Source organism: Eschscholzia californica, unplaced genomic scaffold (genome assembly GCF_041429995.1).
Source record: "Eschscholzia californica isolate CP2 unplaced genomic scaffold, dmEscCali1.0.p SCAF_2, whole genome shotgun sequence".
NCBI classification, from domain to species: Eukaryota; Viridiplantae; Streptophyta; class Magnoliopsida; order Ranunculales; family Papaveraceae; genus Eschscholzia; species Eschscholzia californica.
This window is the reverse complement of record NW_028238309.1, coordinates 55437322-55460651: the sequence shown is the minus strand read 5'-3', so window position 1 is coordinate 55460651 and position 23330 is coordinate 55437322. Positions and strand designations below refer to the sequence as shown.

Genomic DNA, 23330 nt, shown 5'->3' with positions numbered 1-23330 from the left:
TACATTAATTAACCTAACTAAGAGTATAATTTTAATCTGAACGTTGAACCAGCCCGGGGAGTTTAGACGGTCTAGATTCAGAGTCTAATTTACTTTCTTGCATGTAGTGGGTGAATAAATTGTATTTTTTTAGGGAGGGTAATGGATCAAAGGGTGGGGATTGTATCAAAATCCCAACGGACGACCGGATTTGTCTTTCGACTTGTCCCAGTCAGCACAAAACATTGTGTTTTGTTATATAGATTGAGCCAAAAAGAAACTCAAATTCAAATGGAGATGTTTCATTTTTTTTCAAAATTTTGGGTCCTAAAACCATTTGGACAATCTTTAGATTGGAAGGTACAAATTGTGCCACGTAGAATAGATATACATCTAATTTTGAAAGAGACAAGTCCAAAAGTGGGTGGTAGACAACTAGAGGAGTGATCCAGAGTGATGATAACTGTGTAAAACCTCTCTTTTCAAGAATTCAGCTTTTTTTTTATTAAGAAAAGAATTCAGCTTTGAGTTTTTTTTAAAGGATAATCGTAGTATGATTTATGAAACTAGAACGATTACAACACTTGACAGAGATAATACAGACATGAAGAAACGAAAATTACAATCAAATTTAAATCGATTTTCTCCATTCTGTATCTTCGACAGTGAAACATCCTTCTCCGTAGTAAGAGGAAAAGAGAGATACTTCGAAGAGCAAGACTTTACTATTTCAAAGCAGATGTCTACTGTCCGATTCAATAAAGACCACCACTTCGAAACCAAAAAAGATTCGAACCGCACCAGTAGAATAAGATGGAAACAGAATATCAAAACTTTAACAAAGTCATGAGGATTCAGTAAAGCAGAACCCAAAGATTCCAAGGTTACCCCCCCCCCCCCCCCCCTAGTATTCCCTCGATAGAGAAATCATGTTCCGCCACAATCGATAAAGATTATAATTGGACACCTGGAAATTAGTGTTGCTGGCAAAGCCAAAGGTGAAAGACTTAGCAAAGCCAGTTAGAAAATGCAGACGGACTGCAAAGGGTGATTGGTGAAGTCGAAAACCAAGGTTGGTAAGGAGTGATGTCAAAATTGAGTCCGAAAGAGCATAGATAAACGAAATAGAAGGGACCATATTCGTTTCAGAATGAGCCAATAATAGTTTACCGGGATCAAAAGTTCACCTAAAACAGATAAGAACCCAGCCCTTTTTAGTTTTCCTGGGTCAAAGGGGGTGCCCCCAACATAAGCTAACTTGTTCTGGCTGAAGAAGTAATTTGGCGCAAAGTTACGGAACAAGCCCAGGAAGGGAAATAGCCCACCACCTGTATGGAGAGGAAAAGAACACGTGTCTGCATACAGTGATATAGGATCATGCTGCCGGAGACCTGTGTTGCCGCCAAAATTCCACCGGTTCTCTACATCTACACCGGAAACAGAAAAACTAGAGATCATGGATTCTTGATAATAATAGTCAAATAAGTGCAAAAAGTTGGGTTGATCCATAATCCGTCCAAACTACATAGGTTGTCCTAGATCTGAAATAAAGAAACTGAAGAAACTAAATAGATCTAGTGAAGAAGAATAACTATAAAGCTTGTCTTAGATCTAATAGAAGAAACAAAAGAAAAACAAAATAGATCTAGTGAACAAGATAAATCAGAGCAAACACCTACTCAAAAGATATCCAAGTCATTTAAAAGCATGACTAGTCATTGCTCCCGACTTAACGAAGCTTGATGTATGAAACTACAGGAAGAGGACTCGACAAAGCTCTATAAACGAAGATTTGAAGTACCTAACTTACGGATCAACAAGAAAGGAATCAAAGATGAAAGTTAATTTGGGATTTCTAACAAACCCCTAAAGTTGGAGGATGATTCGACAAGATTTGCTCTTTGTTCCTGGTAAAAAATTTCAGATCTACTTTCAGCTTTGAGTTCAGTTGCCTAAAAACAAAAGGCATGTGATACACCAAATACCACAACAAGTTTTCAATGAAAACACCTTCCTAATGCCCTAATCCCATTCTTCTATGTTAACCTAACAATATCTTCTTCTTTTTTTTTTTGTTGAAACACCTAACAATATCTTATGAAATCTCAAAAAAAAAAAAAAAAAAACGATATCTCATGAACAAACCCCTAAATCCCATTCTTATTACCACAAAAATTAATTAATTAATAAACACAAGTTTCAACATTCCCCAATGCAAAACAAAAAAAAAGTTTACACATTCCTACTCCTTAATCCAATGAGAAATTTTAAAAACTAAATACTTGAAACAAAAGAGAAACAAATTCACCTCAAGTTTATCTTGTTCTTCTACTCATCTTAGACCTAACACCCATATCTCTCAAGGAAATATTGGTGTTCATGTGAAGAATCGCTTCAAAATGCTCGACTTCGTTAGTCTTTTCAACAATTGTCTTGCTAGTTTTAGTTTTCGGATCATAACTAACAAAACCAGCGTTGATTTCCCATAACACTACTTCATGTTTCTTTGTTATGAAAAATGGATCATACATTGGCCATTCATCCTTACGACTAAGGATCCTAAGATCCTTGCTCCAATTCCAACACCCTTCCTTTTGCTTAAAGGACCATATGTCCAGAAATTTCGGTTTTTTTTTGTCCACACATCTCGAGTGAATACTTGATGGGAGTCTCGAGTGAATAAAACACAAATCTCCTCCTAAAACTCGGAGAGAAAATGCCTCATACTCACCCACCTCGTGGAAACAAGAGGGTGATGGGAGCACCCGAAACTTCTCTTCTCTCAAATCAAATCCTACAATTTTGTAATCTTTCGTCATGAAATTAATAGCTCCGTTTGGACCAAAAGTTCCTCCTGACATGTACTCAGTTAACATGTAGTTGATAGTTCCTTCTATGTTCCTCCACCCACGGCCATCGCCAAGAGTGTATACTTGTACAAACCCCTCGGGAGGTTTGCTTTCACGCTTAGGGTAGTAAATTCGTAAGACTTTGTATTCATTAGTTGATTGTAAGTAACCAAATCCACGTGCTACAAAAGAAGAGTACCTTTCTATTCCATGTAGTCTTGGAAGATTAAAATATTCTCCGGTAAACGGATTACAAATATGAACAGGATCTAAAATATTTTGGTGTGGAATAGAAAAACATACCAAACCGTTGCATGAACCAAGTATGGTATCTCTGAATTCTCGCTTTCCAATCGGAGGATGATCTATCTTTACCATGGGTCTAGAGTATAACGGCCGATTGTCATTGTAATTAATAATATCATCAAAATCACCATAGTAGAGTTCTACACTGGTTTCTTCGTCGTACTCTTTCCCAAAGGACATTAAGATGCCATATTTTTTGTTTCTGAGAACACTTTCCCAAGTTTTACAAACAAGTTTAGCCTGCACGATTGATTCTGGCGGAACACGAGAAACTATTTCTTCTACAATATTTGGGTGAAGCTTCTCCATCTCACTGACTGATAATCTAGATTTGTTACTTTGCTCTCTTTTAAAGAGAGACCTAGGGTTTTCTAAATTTGAGAGAGGTGTGGGGCGGTTGGATATCAAGGGCACTTTAAATAAGGAAACCAATTTAAGTAAAAACAATGAAACAAATTGTCAGGAAACAGAAGATCTCACCAAGTCAATCACGAAAGTAGGGAAAAAATAGAAACTGCGAGAGGTAGAAAGTAGGGAAAAAATAGAAACTGCCAGAGGTAGAGAGAAATTAATTTACTGAGAGAGAGAGAGAGATTTAAGAGAGAGATTTGAGGTTGAGAGAGATTTGTAGATTACAGGGAGAAGTAATGAAGGAGAGAGAGATTTGAGGTAGAAAGAGAGATTTAAGAGAGATATTTGAGGTAGAATGAGATACAAGAGAGATATTTGAGGTAGAAAGAGAGATTTATAGATTACAGGGAGAATTAATGAAGGAGAGAGAAAGAGCAATTTATTAAAAGGAAAGAAAAAGATAGATTTAGGAACTGGACGGTATCCAAGGGAGACTTTCACTTTTAGTTACTTTTGACAACTGTGGTGTTGACAGCTTTTTTGTGTCAGTACTTCCTTTTCAAAGACTTCTTTGTTTGTTACCACAACGATGCTATTATGCCCGGTCCCAATCCCGGATGAAACCCGGCGCGCTGACATGGCGCGCTGACCGGGCATAGCATCTAACACGGAAAGCAAGGGAAGGAGTTTTTCTTTTTTTTAGAAACCATTGAAACCATATTTCATTCATAAAGTGATAGTGATTAAATCACTAATTTACATAGACAAATTGATTATTCCTCTCGTTTCAGCGACATGAGAGTTACATAAGTAAATTCTCAGAACTTCGAATGTAAAGTATCTCATGAGGTTGGAGAAATTGACTAGACACTAACGAAAAAAAAGGATCCTAAAGATCATGAACTAAAAGACCCTAAAGGTCGACAAAATTATTGCAGTAATACTAATAAAAACGAAACAAGATGTTTTCAATCCCCTTTCTTTGCACGAATCCGTCTTCTATTCGACTATTCCTATCTCCTTGTGTTGTAGATGAAAAGAGACTTAATTTCACTAAAATTACTTGAATAGAAGAAATAGACTGCAGAAACCGAATACGAACTACTAGTAACTGTCGAAAACCGCCCAAAAAAATAGTTGCTACTACCTCGGAAACATAATCAGAGATTATACTGATAATCCTCTTCAATATCACTTAACCAGATCTCTTATTAGGCAGGAAATTTTACTGATCTCTCACACCATAATTGTAAAAGAGATCGACACCCCTAACCATTTTGGAGGAATTGCATATTTGGGCTTCGAGAAGCTCACATTCGTCCCCATTCAGGTACACGTTTTTTCATTATTCCATATGATAACGATTTCCACTGAAAAGTCGAACAGAATCATGATGGCCAAGAAAATGCAAAATATGCTCCCAAAGAAATCCAGGCCCGTAGATTACGAAAGGTTAAGCCTTAACTGACTCGCCTGGTTTACCATGCAGAGTAAACTAGTTGAGCTCTCGTTGATGTCTGCTGGGGAGATCGGTTGGCTCAATGAATACCACTCCCAAGTTTGGGAAAAGGTCAGTTCCTGTATAATGTTAAAATTCTATTTGTTATGACATAAATGTCATATGTAATGTGAAGAAATGCTGAATCTGTTCAATTTGGCATATGAAATGTTCGCTGCTATATGATGTAATCATCAGTCTCTGCTAACTAGTTCCATCGTCAGCAATCCTGACCCCCATTATTCGACCTAAATAGATTGAAATTTGAAAGAGCAAGTGAATCAATTCTGTCCTTGAATTTGAATCGAGCTCTATGTATCTTTCTGCTAATTTTCTTGTAGGTTTCACCATTACTAGAAGGCGAGGCTCGCCAATTGCTTTGGAACAACACACGACCGCTTACAAAACCCTAAAACATCTTCTCATCGTCGTTTGCTCGTCCACTGGTTTATTTTGCCCCCAATTAGCTTCACGATTGTGAAGTTGTTTCGTAAAAAGTTTGATACTGAACTGTCTTGGGATTAAAAAGGTTGTTTTCTTTTTCTTTAATTTAACAAAAAAGATTGTTGTAAAATTTCGTTTATATAATAATCAAGCCAGAATTGATCTAAAAAATTTATTAATTATATGAGAAGTTCAAGGTTCTCAGTCAGACTATCAATTATCGTCTGGGGCAAAATATATGACATCCAACTTCTGAAACAAACTAGTAATATACTTGATTTTCAGATATATCGATAATTTATAAGTATACCTAAATCTATAACCTTGAAGTAGGATCATAAATGAGCTAACCGCTTACCTTTTCGTAAGCCCCGCACTTCAGTCTTCAGGCCAGACCTTACTATAACCAACCTCACAGATCCCACTATCCATTGTTATTCCCATTAGTCTCCAACACTCCGTTGTTATAGTCATTGTCGTGATCGTCGCTCATGAACTTCTTCCATAACCAATGTTGTTTCCATACTCTTTCTATCATTTCTTCGATAGGTTTGTTCTTTGTTTCGGGCAGTAGAAATAGTACGAACATCGACATAACGAGAACCCAAACGGAGAAGAATATGAATATACCAAACTTGAAATGGCATAACCTAGAAAGGAAAGCTTGAGCAATGATAAAAGTGAAAAGCAAGTTAACACAGACCAAGCAAAAGCTGAAACAAATGTGCAAACCATAACTACAACCAAGATTGCTATCTCTTTACTTAGATTTTCTGAATGATCTGTTACTTTGATTCCTAACAGAATTGCAATTACTAATTGAGATAAGAACACTTGGATGCCAGCTTCTAATAAAAGAACCCCTCGGCCGGCTTTGTCAACTGAGTAGATAGAGATTGAGGTTGAAAGAACGTTAACGGCTCCGATAACGACAGTCGAGTATAGAGAAGCATCACTCCCGAAACCAAGGGGTGTCGAATAATACGAGTGCATAGAACAATATAGCGTTGATGCCAGTGCATAGAACTATTTCTTCAAGTCAACCCAAATTCCTTATCCACCATTCCAACCAGTGAGATAGAAACAGTCAGAATTCAGACTTCGTGTCAGATTTCAGATCTGACTTAACAAAAAAAAAGACAAACACTACCTGAGGGCTGAGGGCTGAGGGCTGAGGGCTGAGGCGGGTGGATGAAAACTTTATCTTCTCAATCTTCCGAAATCAAAACCTGTTATTAATTTTGAGAGAGACCTTCATTCACTAATGGTGGAGGTAGTAGTATCAAAAATGACTCCACTTTATCGTCCTACTACCCTCTCCTCATCTTCTCGTTTATCTTCTTCACATGTATCTCGTTACTTTCATTTCCTCTCTCTTTCAATTCCCTTTTTAGGAAAAATCAAAACCAATCAATCAATTTACAAACGAAGAACATCTCCAAATTCCCCTCTTTTGATAGTTCGAAGTTGTAGCAGTTCTATCAGAGCGAACCCCTCATCAGAGTTTCAAAGAAAGTCTAAAAATTCATCAAATTCCGATTGAGGGAGGTCTTCTCCAAGCCTGGTATTGGGATAGACGCTTATATATAACCCTTCCCAGGATGCCCACCAGGTTATTTTCTTTTTTGAAAGGGCATTTCTTAATCGTTTTGGTTTGAAGTTTAATCAAGGCCTTTATTGTTCAAAGATGTTAATTTCTGAATTTGGGGGTTTCTCTTTTTATGTGATTGTTAGGAGTTCAGTGTTTGTTTTTGAAGTACTAGGATTAACTTGAAGTTTATAGAACTAGGGTTCAAGAACAGAATTCATATTATAGTTTTATTTGATTGAGCTCTTTGAACTGATAACAGAGTGAGTTTATTGCCGAATGTTTCGCGCGAAGGGCTTATATATCAGGGTTTACTGGTAGTGCTGGCACAGCTGTTGATAAAGAATTAAAGCAGCTCTGTGGACTGATGGCCGTTATTTTTCACAGATTTGAGGAGAAAAATAACCTTTTTTTAACTCTGTTTGAAGTTTATGATGACTTCGATTGCGAAATTTGTTCGAAGTTGTTGTATGAACATATAACAACTTGTTGTGGGTATTCCTTCTGCACTCCGTGCCTATATCGGTCTATGGATCAAGGTAAGGGTAAGGCAATATATTTACTTACCATAAAGATTCGTCATGTTATTACTTCTGTATTGATCTGACACCTTTCGATACTTGCAGATAATACATGCTCTATGTGCCAACAAATACATTTGATTACTCCAATGACAAGTTCAGTAAGTTAACTTAGGTGGATTTCATGTTCTGTCAAATTTACTTTTGTTTTTCCTCTTCTATTGTCATATTAGTACTCCATTGAAACCCTAATCATTTTCAAGTTCTTGTATTGGTTATCTGGCATTGGATAACATAATAAAGAAGAACTTTCCAAAGGAATATGCTGAAAGGAAATCGGAGCACGAAAGTTGGAAACACTCAAACAACCATGTCTTGCCACTTCTTATCATGGACGCTGTATACCCGTACAAAAACATGTCAATCGATACAGATGAGCCCCATCACAAACTTATGGTAAGCTGTCCTTTTTTCATTATCTCTGTTTCCTTGTGCACGACCGTATAGTAGTTTGATTCCGTTATTGTCATTAACCAGGTGAGGAGAATCAAGGAAGAGAATATAAATCATCTCAATTGTTACTAAGTGCAGTTTCTTTTCTCTAATTTGCAGGGTTCTCATTTTGGATCTATCTAAAATTTGTGAACATCTTTTAGCTTCCACTTTTCTTTACTTGAGTGAGTAAATTGACTTTTCTAATGTTGTCGTGCGTATCTTTTGGATTTTTAGTTGTTCAAGTAACCATAGTTTCAATACATTGTTTATTTTCTGTTTGTTTGTTTCATCCTAGCTTACATCTCTGCCATTTTTCCCCAATCTCTTCCCACTACCAAAACAAAATATTATTTCTTAAGATGACACAATGACTGAGATTTTAGTAAAACTAAAAACATTTGATCCGAAGATCAACCATCTCTTTCAGGTAGAATTTCTTTATAAGTTACACTGACTAATATGTTTTTTCATTTGAATTTTATGATCTGGTGAGATTTAACTTATCCATCTTGATATTGTAGGAACTTTTTAGGTTTTTTTTGTCGTGCTAGTTTTTTATATTCATCAATTAACTTCATAGCTCATGTTTAATGTATCATTTTAGTTTATTTTTATTTTTATTTATTGTCTAATTTGAAGTTCTTCACCTCTTTGACAGCAGGTACAAAGCTTTCTTATACAACTCTCATTCAAGTTTTCACATTGTTGAATGACTTGTGTTTCTTTTGGTAGCACACAACTATCAACCTTACTTCTTAGTTTCCAAAATGAATCACTTAATGTCTTGTTCTCTATTATTTTCTATCAAAATAGGTTTTCAAAGACATTGACTAACATATTTGTTATATCCAGACATATTTTTCTAGCTGTCCACTCTCTTTATGAAGATGGCCATTTTGTTCATGTTGTAGTTGTTTTCAATGTAGTAAAAGAACTTGCCAGTCTTACAATCCTTCAAGGGAGTTTTCTTAACTTAGAAAGGAATTGTTCTAAGATGTATACTCCAGTGATTTTCTATTTACAATGTAATAAACTTATATTACCTCTTGGTTGCCTAAAATTATGGGGTCATCACCCTAATTTTTTCTATCTATCTGTCTTTGACTGCCTGTCTAAGACTCTAACTGAAAACTAAACTACAATGAGTTCTGGTAACATTGGTTTGTCTCAAGCATCACTTTAATTTTATCTGTAAGCAGAAGAGATTTGTACTTGGATAAACCTACACCATCTGATTTTTATTCGAGTTAAATCCAAGTGTTCACGAGTAAGGAGTTAGAAACCAACTTTAATGCTTAATTATGTCAAATCCTTAATAATTACGCTGGCTTTTTGAATTATTCACCGATGTTCCTCCTCTTGATCAAGTAGTTACTTTGTTCTTCTTCGGTATTTATTTCCCTCTTTTGCTCTAAATTGTTTCCTCTTTATCCCAGTATCAAAAATAGTAATTTGCAATTCCTTGCTTTGATACTCGTTAGGAATTGTCGCTTTATTTGGTGATGATAATTCTGCAAACTCTTAGTTTAGTCTTTAATTCTTATTTCTATTTCGCAATTCTTTTTGTGTTTTACTTTCAGGTTTGCTTCACATGTAAGTGTGATATTTTTCTTAATATGGAGTTCTAATTATTTTCACCATTGTCTCTTTGTTGCAGAATAGGTACTGGAATTATAAAAACTGCTAGAACACTGCTAAAAAGATGTCAGACAAATGAACTTGGAGTGGCACTAAACAATTGTATTTGCTCATCAGGTAATTGTGTCCAACAAATACCATGTGTCGCAAGCACATGTTATATATCTAGGAAACTACGTGGACTTATAACAAGGAGTAGCCAAACACGAAGAAGATGTTGGGGTGTTCACAAGTCAGACGAAGTGAAAGGGCAGCTGAAGTGGAAGAACCAGAGAGTGCAGTGGATGAGATAATAAGGCGGATAAAAAGAAGTTTGGTCATAACTTAAAGAATAAGTCTTTTTCTGACATTCAAATTCTTGAGAGTTTCTTTATCCATATAGTTAATATGAAAAGGCGAATCGAAAAGAACCCATTAAGCAATTCCTATTTGTCTTCTCCCTTGCCCCATTTCATCTTTTTTTCTTTCATCTTCCATTAGTATTCCAACCATAATTTTTCCTCTAACTTCACAGCAATTACATATTTTAGTATCAAATTCATTCTTCAGTTATCCTCTTCATTACCTCTCCAACTTCAATTCTTCAATTGCATCTCTTTAGGATTTGAGCCCACGAACTACATTAAGACATTTATCAGTTTTAACATCATAAACTCCAAATTTCCGGTATTGGTGAAAAAGAATCTTCGTTTTATTGTTGTTCTTCAATATTTTGATCTATTTTTCTGTTGATATGCAGATAAGAACGATAGTTTGTAGAAGATCTTGCACACGAGTAAGTAATTTTCTGAAGTTTCTAACGACTTCACCTTCACTCATCTCGGTTTTCTAATGTTGTTACTGAAAATCCAGGAAAATCATTAGTCTTCTACAAACTATCGTTAGTCTTTCATTGTTAATCTTCTTTGTTTATCCAGTAATTACGTAATTGGATTAATGAACTGTGAGCTCCAGTTGTTCGATGAACATCCTCAACCAAGTAACCAATTGTATCTTCAAGGTTAACTTCTTTTCTGATCAGAGTTGTAAGGTTGTTCTCTTATTTTGATATTCTTAGTTCATTTTTGTGAATTTGATCTGGTTTGATCTTCTGGTAGATTGGGCTCCAGTCTTCATTTTTTTTAGTTTTTTAATTTTTTTAGCTTTTTAGTTTATGTTTGTAATGATTATTATCCAGATTTGATACTTTTTAGCTATCCCTCGAATCTCATTATCTAGATTCTAATTTCTAAATTAATAAATTTGTTGGTAGTATGGATCCTTGGAAGTTAATCTCAAATTCCATTAAAAGGTGGTTATTTTGATTGATAAAACATTTGGCTTCTCATTTCAGTAAATTAAGGTTTAGAAATGTGTTGGGGTTGGTCGCACTTTATCTGATTTGATGAGATTATGAGAGCAAGATTATAGTATTTGAGGACCAATTAGGGCAGTAGTAACATACATGGTGTACTTAAAGAAAACATTGGCTGATCGTGAATTCGCTATGAAATATCTCAATTGTGTCGAGGAAGTAGTAAAGAGTTATTCATCAACAACTCTCAAAGTCGGAATATTTCACCTGCTTTTACTTGGGTTTTTTGTTATTTATCGCCACTCGTAGATAAGTAAAAGGTTGTTAACCCATAGAATGAATGTTATACAGGAAGACAAGAGGTATGGGAGTTGGTCGCAAGCTCAACTCCCACCACAGAAGACAAAGGTGGGTCGATAAATCATACAAGAAGTCTCATCTTGGAAATGAATGGAAGAAGCCAGTTCTCGGTTCTTCTCATGCTAAGGGCATTATTGTTGAGAAAATGTGAGCCTAATACTGATATACAATCATCTTCTTGTACTTCTTACTTGCCATTAGTCCTTAGTTTTTCGACTCACTACTTAGAAACGAAGTGAAATTTTCACCGTGGAATTGTAGCTAAGCATCCTAACTCTGCTATCCGAATGTGTTCACTTGATTAAGAATGGGAAGAAGATTGTTGCTTTTGTACCCAACGATGGGTGTCTTAACTACATCGAAGAAAATGTAAGTCATTAACGAAAATTTGGATATCGGCATCTATGAATGAGAAAATCTTCAAAAACTAAAGCTTTTTCTTTATTTCCTTGGCAGGAAGAGGTTTTGATTGCAAAATTTGGACGTAAAGGGCATGCTGGCGGAGATATTCCTGGAGTTAGGTTCAAGGTTGTGTTGGTAGCAGGTGTTTCCTTTCTTGCTTTGTTCTATGAGAAGAAGAAAAAGAAGCCAAGGTCTTAAGTTCAGTTGAGAAATTTTTTATTCATCTTGCACTTTATCTAGGTTTATTCTGTTATAGTAGGAAATTGCTTCCGATTATTTTATCAAGAAAAGGCCAAACTTCAAAAATCATATGCAAGGATTGTTATAATACATAGTTCCTATTACTTTAACAATTTATGTGAAAGATTTATCCTTTATGGAGAAACCCCAACTTTTAGTTCATCCCCTTGAGCAATTTTAATTAAATTTCGTAATCAAAAGATCAACTTAGTTGGAACATTCAAAATTTGTAAGGTTATGTTGTTTGGTAGAAAGAAAGATAAAATAACAATTCTATAAAGCGTAACTAAGGCTGCGGATTTGGGGAATAAAAAAAATCTCTGGGGAATAAAAATTCTCTACAACATTGGTCAACCGAGATTGACTTTTTTATATCTATTTGTTGTTATAGGGCTCCCAATTTTACAGTTAAACACAGCTAAATTTTTAGAAGATTCTATAAACGAATTTAGAAAGAACTTTTATAAATTAACCAAAATCTTTCTAGGGTTCTAAATCGTAAACTCTTTTCAAGTTTCTTCTTTTCTTCATCTTATTTTTCAAAGCTTTGTTTTCTTCTAATCACTAAACTCTAAAAACATAGGAGAACAACCTAATATGTTTAGAAGTGAATATGTTTTAGGGTTTCAAAATTAATTAACTTTTAGGGTTTATAATGTGTTTATCTTGGGGAGGATAAATGGAGGAAGAAACTTGCTTTGGACATCCCATGAAAGATGTATTAAGAACTTCAGAATATTTTGTTTGATGATTTCTAAGGTTTAGAATGTTTTTTTCCTCTTTATCTCTCTAACTTTGTTGTTGATTTTAAAGAAATAAGGTTAATATGTATTTGAGATTTGGGGAAGATAAGTAAGAGAAGTGATAGAGAAGGAAAAAATATGAGATGAATAAGTTTTTTTTCCGGAGAAGAAGAAAGAAGAGGGGAAGAAGAAAGAGGTGTAAGTTATATAAAAACAAAATTGTGTTCCCCGTAAAAAAATATTCCCTAGAGATTTCACAACGAAACATGGATTCCTCGGAGAATTTATTCCCCGAAGGTTTTTCTTTATTCCCCAAAGCCACGAGCAACTAAATATGTTTTTGGTGAATAATTAGAATTATGAAAATATGCCTACGTAATTATTATCGAGATTCTATTTGGGTTCATTACATATATCTTCTTCTTTCTATTGTTTCTGTGGATATAAACTGGTTAGATCAAGACTTTACCTATTGTACATTTCTTCAGGAAGATATAAGTTTTTATGGTACACTTGTGTATCTTCCGCGTGTTCTCATGGAATGTCATTGTACACTTAAAGTAACTTTTATTGCATATCTTTTATGTGATTGAGGTAAAATACGCGTGCGAGCTCACAACCTTGCCAAAATTGTGAAATCATATTGTACTTTTTTTTTTTTTCTTGAGAGAAATCATATTGTACTTTTTTTTTTGATGAAGGAAATCATATTGTACTTAGGGTTGTAACATATAAATTCCTTATTAAGAAAAAATGGCATTCATGTTTTTTTTTTTGTTTTTTGTCGAACTAATAGCATTCATGTTGATATGAGAAATTATATTACATTTATACTTTAAAGAAATAACTCAAATATTACATATCTCGAGAACTTACGGATATTGTGGTGCTTTGGGTTATTGATAATTAGTAATAAAATTATTCAACAGGGTATCAAGTCAAGTCGGTGCTCAGCTTAACAAAAAAAAAGTCAAGTCGGTGTTTATCAGGGACCTGCAACAACTGTCTTTAACGAGGGATTCATAAAAATAACACATTTATATTTTTCATATTTACATGCAGTATATTTGTTTACCTCGACTTTGTATGTGTTACTTCGACTCTGTTGTTATTTACTTGATTAGTAATATTAACATACGTACTCGATGGAATTATTTGAATCAACCAATTGTTAGGTACGCCATTCTTTCACAATATTACCTTTTCAAAATTTAACATGACATTTTATATAATACAAAACGGTGACGAGTTGTCCACTTTTCATGATATGTCATGTTTGTTTTGTTTTGTGTATCAATAAGTTGTTCATGTGAGTTATATTATAAGTTATAACAGAGTTATTGCATCTTATGGTGACACAATGGTTCATATGTGGTATGTAAATGTAAAATGGAGTGATTAAGCGGACAATTTATGGACTTCTTAATCTGGGGAGGACATGTAAAATAGTTAAGACCGTAGGGTGTGTTGTTTTCACAACATCTGCTGGAATATCCTTATTGAAGATCACCAAAAAGGTGATAATGTGGAATTTTGTTTGGATACTGTGAAATTGTCGGTGGTATGTCGTAAAAGAATTTGAAATCTACAATGAGGAAATATGGTTAATTTCATTTTGGCCCCCTAAAGATGACCGATTGACCAAAATGGCCCCCTAAAGATGGCCAGCTTCCAATACAGCCCCTTTTTCGTTTTTCCGTCAGTCAACTTTAACTAGTGATTCATGACTTCCTTTTTACCCTCTCATCAAAACTCTTTCCTTCCCTATCATTTGTCACCTATTTCTCGCTGGTCACCGGTCGTTGGATGTCGGCCGGTCACCGGAAGTTGCCGGTCACCAAGGTCCGTGATCATCATTTTTTTATTTATTTCTTCTTTTTCTTATTTTTTTTTTCTCTCATTCCTCACCACCACCATCTTTCCTTCTCTATTTCCTCTTCTCGTTCTCTTATCTACTTGATTAACTGTTGTGAGAAACTGAGAATGACTTTAGATCTCTAGCAAACAAAAATAAAATAGTTTTAATGGAAGAAGAAGAAGAAGAAGAATGGATGCTCTTTAATTTTTGGTTTTTGATAAACAAAAACAAATTTGGATTTTGGGTAATTCGCACAAAAGAGAGAAACGAAGATGGTTCGCAAGAAATTTTCAAACTCTGTCAAACCGGTGAACCCATTTATGGCGGTGGAGATGGTTCCCAAGAAATTTTAGTTCCCTTTCTTTAAATTTAGAATTTGAAATATGGGTTTTGATGATTTAATCGACATCTGTGGTGGGTTTTGATGATCAATATATTTTTTGGGTTTTGAATCTGAAAAAAATTAAACTTATAAAAGCTCTCTTATGCTTTCTTGAATCAGGTTCATCTCTATCTCTCTATACTTTCTCTCTCTAGATTTTGAGCTTATTTTCTGAAATTTGTGTTATTTTTATACCCAAATGAAGAAATGAAGATCAAGAAGGAATCAATCAGCAGAAAATAAAAAAGAATTAGAAGAGAGACAACCAAAATGGTTAGATAGATGAATGACACCAAAATGGTTACATAGATGGTTAGATGTATGGAGATTAGGAAGATCATCAACTGATCAAGAGAGTCCACTACAACTCTTGAAATTAATACTTTAAGATCGTATTCTTACTCTTCTTCACCACCTTCTTCAATCCTAAGATTAGAACAACTACAATTACAACACAATCATCATCATCAACATCCCAATGCAAATTCTGTTGTTCACTTATTCATAGATCTTTTACCCACCATTACTCATGCAATCAAAATCTTATAACTCCATCTCCATCATAATTACGACCTTTACACAACAATAGAGAAAGGGAGAGTGTGTGTTGTTAGTGAGAAAGAGAAAGAGGAAGAAGAAATGGAGAAGGAAAGATGAGTGAGAGGATGGGAGAAGGGAGGATAAAAAGAAGAAATAAATAAAAAATTATATGATGATCGTTGGTCGGTGACCGGCCGACCTCCAACGACCGACGGCCGGCGAGAAATAGGTGACAAAGGATAGGGAGGGAAAGAGTTTTGATGAGAGGGTAAAAAAGGAAGTCATGAATCACCAGTTAAAGTTGACTGGCGGAAAAACAAAAGGGTTATTTTGCGAAAGGGGTGTAGATAAGTACCGGATTTTGCGAAAGGGACATGACTATTTGTTATTTTGCGAAGGGGTCGTGGACTAACATTGACCGTTAAATAAATGTTAAATTTAACATCACATTACATCAATAGTTACCATTATCCATCTTCTTCTTTGTTTCTTTCTTTCACCTTCGATTTTCATCGGAAATTGAAAGAGGTGCTGTCGCTTGAGTTTTACAAGAGATTGTGCCGACAAGAGAAGAGCTTAGGGTTTTTTGTCAGTTTTTTGGTCTTTTTTTTAATTTTTTTTTTTTTTTACGAATCCTCATCACACTTCTAAAATTCCTTTTACTTTCTAACTCTTTAAATTGAGTAGACGGAATAGAGTTTAGATTTACTTTCAAAATCGCATAAATTTCTTAAATGTAACAATATATTTTTTAAGTAATAGAATTAGATTAAGGGTGTTAGAATTTAACTGGTCAACACTAGTCCACGACCTTTTTGCAAAAAAATAAAAGGTCATGTCCCTTTCACAAAACTCGATACATATGTATGACCCTTTCGCAAAATAACCCAAAACAAAAAAGGAGACTATATTGGAAGTTGGTCATCTTTAAGGGGTCATTTTGGTCAGTTGATCATCTTTAGGGGGGCCAAAATGGAATTAACCTTTTTAAATAGAGAGAGAGAGAGAGATAGAGCGTGTTTTAGTGGTAAACTAGGATTTAGTTGACAGTTTGATTTGGCGTATGCTTTTATAAAACTTTTTCTTTATAGCCTTCTACATTTTTTGTCACTGCCCAAATTTATTATCCAAGGTGATAGGGGGAACTCCCTAAGCCTACTCCCAAGTGTACTCCCTCTCACTCCCAAGTGTACTCCCTCTCACTCCTAAGTGTGGTCTTTTCAGAGTTGCAGTCAGACTGAAAAGACTAAAATAGCCTTCCAATGTGAGGGGAGTACACTTGGGAGTAGGATTTAGGGAGTCCACGAATCATTTTCCATTTATTATTTCACTCTCCCACTCATATATATATATCTCTCTCTCTCTCTCTCTCCTCCACTTCACCTTCTTCTCAACAAGTTTTTCCACTCCACCTTCTCCACAAGTTTTTCTAACCGTACAATCTCCAATAAGTTTTATATCATTTTTCATTTATTATTTCACTCTCCCACTCATATATCTCTCCCTCTCTCTCTCTCTCTCTCCTCCACTTCACCTTCTTCTCAACAAGTTTTTCCACTCCACCTTCTTCTCCACAAGTTATTCTAACCGTACGATCTCCAATAAGTTTTATATCTACGTGGCCTTATTATTACATTTTTTTTGCCCATAAATTTGTTTGTAATGACTGAGAAGTTTGAAGAGAGTGACTTCATGAAATTTAGGATCCTTTGTCATTGGGGTTTGTGTTGCTATATACTGTAGTTTATATTTTTCTTATCTCAATTTGTATGTACTATATAAAAATATGATTAATGTGCAACTTGATTACGGAAAAATGAGATTATTAGCTTGACCAAAGGATCAATGGTAGATCAAGTTCTATGCATTGATGAAAATAGGGTATTGCCTAATCTACAAGCAATCAAAACCATTTACTATATCGTTTCCATTTACAAACCCTAATCACTAAACTGAAAATGAGAGAGAGTTAGTAATCTGAATCCAGGATAGTTCGTCCCTAAAAAAAACCCTAAATTGGAAATGAGGAGAGTTCGTCCCTAATTACTAAATTGGAAGTAAACCTTGATTAATGCCTCCCTAAAAAAAACAACCCTAACAATAACAAAAATGAGGAGAGTTCGTCCCTAATTACTTCTTCTGCCGCCCAAACAACCCTTCCATTCCTACAAAAAATAGAAGATCAAGATCAAAATCGAATCAAAATAGAAGATCAAGATCAAAATCAAAATAGAAGATCAAGATCAAAATCAAAATAGAAGATCAAGATCAAAATCGAAATCAAAATAGAAGATCAAGATCAAAATCAAAATCAAAATTAAAATTAAAATCAAAATCAAAATCAAATGAAGAAAACTTACCATATTAATGAGGAGAGTTCGTCCCTAATTACATCTTCTGCCGCCCAAACAACCCTTCCATCCCTACAAAAATAGAAGATCAAAATCAAAATTAAAATCAAAATCAAAACCAAAACCAAAACCAAAATCAAAATCAAAACCAAAACCAAAACCAAAATCAAAATCAAAATCAAAATCAAATAAAGAAAACTTACCATATTAATCAGCCAAGAAAACTTTATAAGCTTCCAGTGAATGAATGACGATTGTTTGGGGAAAATCCACAGAATTGTCGTCCTTTCTTTCTTTCTTCAATTGACCAATCTTTTGATCTATCTCATATTGCTTCACCATACCATACCGACCGACTCCTTTTAACCCTAAAATTTTATATACTTTTGGATTGAAATAGAAGTTCAATTCCTTGCTGTCGAAAAACCTAGTTAAAACATCCGGAATCTCACCGGCGATGATAGCATATAACCCTAATCCATCACCGACAATCATTAGGGAACGGATCGTTTCATTTTGAATGTTAGCATCCACAATCACTCTGTTTTTCTTGCTTGATCTATTGTTCTTGATCGATTCATTATACTGACCCAATACATCTACGATGACAGAAAAATCCGAAGTGGAAGTCACCGTTAATCTCACTTTTCTTTCAAATTCAATGAAAAATCTGGTGGAGATTTTGGTTTTGGATTCTTTCGAACGGTATGTGATCGCCATTTTTAGGGCTTTTTTAGTTCTGAAAAAGGAAAGATGAAGAAAGATTATTTAACTCCTTCTTTATATAGTTGTAGTTGATAAGCCCGCCCATTTTCTTAGGGTTAAGTAGTACCAAGAAGTCCATCAAAAGTGTCACGTCACAAATGTACCCACAAAAGTGTCTCCGTCTCTCAGACAGACGTTTCTACTCAAAAGGGAGGGGGCAGGGGGGCCATGTGCGACATCTCATTTTTTAAGTTAAATATATTGAAGACTCGAGTTTTTTTTTTTATTTGAAATTGACTACAATCAACGAAAACCATTGAATTTGGCATTGATACATCAACTATGATAAGCTCCCTTCATAAAAAAAAAACTATGATAAGCTCGATAACCACCGATTCGAACTCTTACAAGACCGGGCATATAGCCCAACTAAACATGGTCTAAAGTCCAACTACGTTATTTATACCTTAATAATCTCAATTCAAATAATCAAAGATTTTACCTTCTCTAGGGATTCGAACTTGAGACCTCCAGGACTTCCTAGAGCTTATGTCAACACCTTCGAACCACTTGGGCTACCAACTGTTGACTAGGAGACTTGAGTTAGACGAGGGACTATATAATTTCTTCATCGTTGGTTGTGCGAGGAAGAAGAAAAAAGAAAAAGTCAAATTGGGGGTCAAATGGCAATCAGTGGAGATTGATTTAGTTGGATACAGATATGAGTGGACTTGTTCATAAAGTTTATAAGATGTCCAGACTTGTTTATGAAGAATTTAAAATTTGTGGACTTAACACAAATTATGTCACACGGGCACCTCATAAGAAGACACTTGGCACCCTAACCTTGTTTTAAGAAAACCAAACCAACAACACCAGCTAGTGCATGTGCTTACTGATGCAGGGAGATGTTCAGAAGATTTTTCATGAAACTTGGATATCATCAAATCTAGTTATTTTAGTAGTTTCATATTTTTTTTTTAGTAGAGAATTGTTAGTTTTGGCAATTTTATATCCTTAGGAAACCTTCCAGATTTAGATTCTAGTATTTTATTTATTTAGAAGTTGATATTAGAATTTGATTAGGTTTAGGAAACTAGTATTTTAATTATTAAAAGTTGTCATTTGAGTTTGATTAGGCTAAGGAAACCCTAAGTCTATATAAGGGGGACCTAAGAGTTGTTTTATTCATTCAGTTCAATCAATAAAATTCAAGTATTTTAGTATTAAATCTTCTTAGTTTCGGTTCTATAGACTTTAGACGAAGTTCTAAGGCTTTTTCTGGGTTCTATAAGTTTTAGACGAAGTATATCTTTAACCATACTAGATTTTCGAGGCATCCTACGGACGCGACAGATCCCTCTTGGCTAACGCAGTAACATTCTCAATTTTTTTATATAGATAAACAACTTCAATAATAATTTTAATTTTTTTTTCTATATAGATTAACAACTTCAATGATAATTTTAGAGTTGAGAAAGAGAGAGAGAAATATAATCGTATATCATAACCGCATTTTAAAAAAAAATTATTAATGACACTATTGCACTTCAATTTTGAGTCCATTTACACGAACATGATTTTATATCATCCGTCAAATGTGATTTTTGTCAAGATCCCTACAAAAATGAACGGCTAGACTTATAGTCTTATACCTCACATAATCGACTGAACTCTTTTAATATATAGGATACCACATCCAGGGACGGATCCATGGGGGTGCGGCCCCTGGATCTACCTGAAAAAAAATATTAGTAGTAGTATTATATATATATATAGGTATATAAAATATATATCTTCTGATGTATTACAATGACATAAAGACGACCTCTCTTTGTGGTTAAAGTGTTGACCTGGTTGTGGCCACATCAGCTGGGTAATTTCTTTTGTAACTTTTTTGTGATTCTAGCACTTTCGAAACCCTATAAACTTCAACCCATCTACCATAAATCCTATAAATTTTAAAAGAAAATTTTCATCGGATTTATCAAGTTCAACACCAGAAGTTCCAGACTCGACTCCATCGTTATTTTCATTCCAACACCAGAACCGACTCTAATTCATCATCTCTGCCAATTAATCCTGAACTTAGACTATCAATTTCAGGTTATGAATCTAAATATAGAGATGAAATTCGTAGATACTATTTACAACGTAGTCCATTTCAACCAAAGGACCATAACTTTCATAAGGGTGCTTCTAAAGGCACCAGGCCAAAGGCTGTTAGCGCGCTCGCTAACAACCTTTTGCCCCGGTGCCTTTAGAAGCACCCTTTTCCTAAAGAAGTTTTTAGTGAAATTGAACTCTCGTAGAGGCCAATTGCATATGTAATCGTTGATGTAATAATATAATTAATGAATATAAATATTTTGTTAATCAATGTGTTTGAAAAATAAAATATTTAAGTATACAAATTCGCACCCCCTGAGTGAAAATCCTGGATCCGTCCTTGACCCCATCCCCTCTGTATATGAAATTTGACGATTAAGACGAACGCTTTACCGTCTCTCTTCTATCGTGTAATATAGATTTTACTCTGGATAAAAAGAAGAATTGCGTCTACTTAGAATCTTGTTTATATAATTGTTGTTATTTTATAGTAACACTAGTTTATTTGACCTAAATAAAACAAACAAGATTTAAGGTGTTAATCTACAAATTTTCATCACTTGTGTTGTGCATTTCATGCATGGGAGAACTAATATGTAAAGTCTCAAATTTATGTTTCTCCTATCACATTCTTTCTTTCTACTGTTTCAGTTTCTCCTCAAAATTGCCTGTGTCAGGCCAAAGATTTACCTATCCTAGTGGTATAAAACTTGTAGTTTTATTATTCAAAATTAATCGTAAGATTTTTGCATTTTTACATGTAGGGGGTTCCCCTTGAGTTGTGTTATATTATCTATCAAGTATCCTATTTGACTCTCGTCAACAAAAAAAAAATAGTTAAAAAGTCTATTATTATTAGTTGATTTACATAAATAGGATCTAATAGTTGGAACAATTAATTTCTCACAGCCACCACCACCACCACCACTACCAAATCGGGATCTGATGTAGATTTTGGCGGAAGCGTAAAATTAGTAGAACTCATTAATAAAACTTAAGAAGAAACGACAACTAACTAAAGATAAACTGATATAACTGTAATAAAGAAGCTACAATCAAGAGTTTTTGTATTTGATAATTCAATTCAATTCAATGTTTAACAAGACAGACTGGACTTCTCTTATATAGAGATTGAACTTTCCTAAATAGACTCAAATAAAGAAACAAGATAACTATTAAGGGATACTTTCTTTGATTGCTAAGATAATAACATAAAAATCCTAAATATCTAAACCTGGAAACTATACTAATGTGGACTTAGGTGGCGACTTGTCTGTTAGGCCCACTAGTACTCTGGCCGAGAGGCCCACTATGATGATGACCGCCAGCAGGATCATTACATAGAACTATGATATGTTCATAAAGAGGAGGTGAGTCACAATCTTTTATATTTTTGAAAATAAAATTTGAGAGTTTTGATCATCTTGTAAATGAGAGCCCAACCCATTTTTGCGAAAAAATTCACGACAAATCCAAATGTCACGGGAAAGGTTATTTTTTCTTAATTTTTTTAATTCTTACGTTCTTGCCCTTGGACGGGACATTTCCAGTTTTTCTGACCATCTGAGCGGGAAGGTACTACTTTTTTGAAAATTCGAAATTCCCACTAAATCTAGGATATTTTCATTTTCTTTCTCTCTCTAAAACTTTCTGATCTTATCTTCTTCATCTCTTTCTCTCTCAAATTTTGATCAGTGGCACAATTTTTTCCAAAATTTTGGTCCAAATTTTGGGATCCCGCCCATTATTTTGTTTCAATTCCTTCTTCATTCTTATTTATACATCCAAGTGTCTTAAACATCTAAAAATTTTCTGTTCTTTCTCTCTCTAAAAGTCTTCTGTTCTTATTTATACATCTAAAGGTTATTCCAGGGGCGGCCCCAGCCCAAACCAACCAAAGCGGTCGCTTTGGGCCCCCACGTAGGTGGGCCTTAAATATCCAATTATATATGTTATTTTTGGAATAATAATGATATTTTAAACGGATTTATGACATGATTCAAGTAATAGTTTAGTAGTTCAAGATGTTAGATTTTGTACGGGATGTCAAGAGATCGAATCCACCTCTAAGCATCATTAACATTTTATTTATTTTTTCTAACAAACACTATATAGGACCCCATATTATGATTTCGCTTGGGGCCTCCCACATGTTCAGGCCGACCTTGGTCTTCTTATTTATAAATTGAGTTTCTTTCTCTCTCTAGAAGAAGATCAGAGGTCGACTTCATATGGTTCAAAAGATCAAGGATCGTTAATGATTTATGATCGATTTCGTGTCGTTAAGTTCTTATTAAGAGGGTCCTGAATGAAATCTTTGATTTTTTCTGGATTCATAGATCTATTTCACTATGTTTTATGAAATTTCTTGAATCTGGTTTATCATATTTAGTTTCCCTAAATTTCTAAACGAATCTTTTTGAAATGTTATTTATCATAAAAAATGTCCTATGAATGTTAAGTGAAATAGTTTTCATTTCGCAAGGAATGTATAAGAAATTTTATTATGTATTACATAACAAAAATTCCTATACTTTCATTTCAGAAAGTGTCTAGTAGATAACCAAATGGAAAGTACATAAAACAATTCCCGGTACATAAGGAAAACATAAATTTAAAAAGTAGAAAATTTAGAAAACAAATGAAAAGAGAAAGCAATCTGTTGAGATTTGAATGA

At 34.5% G+C, this 23330-nt stretch overlaps 2 protein-coding genes, 1 long non-coding RNA gene and 1 pseudogene across 16 annotated transcripts; 2 read left to right on the top strand and 2 right to left on the bottom strand.

Annotated features, from left to right (window-relative positions):
• Positions 1-598: 598 nt before the first annotated feature.
• On the bottom strand, positions 599-3900 carry LOC147559205 (F-box protein At3g07870-like). Its single transcript, XM_086661044.1, has 2 exons — positions 2288-3900; positions 599-1406 (listed from the first exon to the last, which is right to left on the bottom strand). The coding sequence occupies exon 1, from the start codon at positions 3441-3443 to the stop codon at positions 2295-2297; it is 1149 nt and encodes a 382-aa protein (XP_086517170.1). The 5' UTR covers positions 3444-3900; the 3' UTR covers positions 599-1406; positions 2288-2294.
• Positions 3901-6586: 2686 nt separating this feature from the next.
• On the top strand, positions 6587-10982 carry LOC147559204 (uncharacterized). 13 transcript variants are annotated; one of them, XR_015234526.1, is made up of 9 exons: positions 6587-7039; positions 7278-7554; positions 7642-7697; positions 7800-7992; positions 8149-8213; positions 8693-8759; positions 9689-9786; positions 10409-10444; positions 10587-10982. XR_015234526.1 is itself a non-coding variant. In XM_086661043.1 (6 exons), the coding sequence occupies exons 2-5, from the start codon at positions 7383-7385 to the stop codon at positions 8170-8172; spliced, it is 405 nt and encodes a 134-aa protein (XP_086517169.1). In that variant the 5' UTR covers positions 6594-7039; positions 7278-7382; the 3' UTR covers positions 8173-8213; positions 9689-10106. The 13 variants fall into 13 exon arrangements, 1 of the variants encoding a protein (XP_086517169.1); XR_015234520.1 differs by having other exon boundaries at positions 6588-7039; positions 7840-7992; XR_015234519.1 differs by having other exon boundaries at positions 6588-7039; positions 7840-7992; positions 8690-8759.
• Positions 10983-11303: 321 nt separating this feature from the next.
• On the top strand, positions 11304-12034 carry LOC147559203 (small ribosomal subunit protein uS12-like; annotated as a pseudogene). The gene is made up of 3 exons (XR_015234530.1): positions 11304-11468; positions 11572-11692; positions 11780-12034. The product of XR_015234530.1 is annotated as a small ribosomal subunit protein uS12-like (transcript).
• Positions 12035-17382: 5348 nt separating this feature from the next.
• On the bottom strand, positions 17383-18635 carry LOC147559202 (uncharacterized). The gene is made up of 3 exons (XR_015233597.1): positions 18043-18635; positions 17849-17911; positions 17383-17653 (listed from the first exon to the last, which is right to left on the bottom strand). It is a non-coding gene; the product is annotated as an uncharacterized LOC147559202 (long non-coding RNA).
• Between the last annotated feature and the right edge of the window lie 4695 nt (positions 18636-23330).

Excerpts from the sequence above, each read along its gene's own strand:
- LOC147559205 (XM_086661044.1), bottom strand. The coding sequence starts at position 3,443 with ATGGAGAAGCTTCACCCAAATATTGTAGAAGAAATAGTTTCTCGTGTT.
- LOC147559204 (XM_086661043.1), top strand. The coding sequence starts at position 7,383 with ATGGCCGTTATTTTTCACAGATTTGAGGAGAAAAATAACCTTTTTTTA. Across the intron at positions 7,555-7,641 it reads ATATCGGTCTATGGATCAAG|ATAATACATGCTCTATGTGC; the intron begins GTAAGGGTAAGG and ends CGATACTTGCAG. Across the intron at positions 7,993-8,148 it reads AGCCCCATCACAAACTTATG|GGTTCTCATTTTGGATCTAT; the intron begins GTAAGCTGTCCT and ends TCTAATTTGCAG.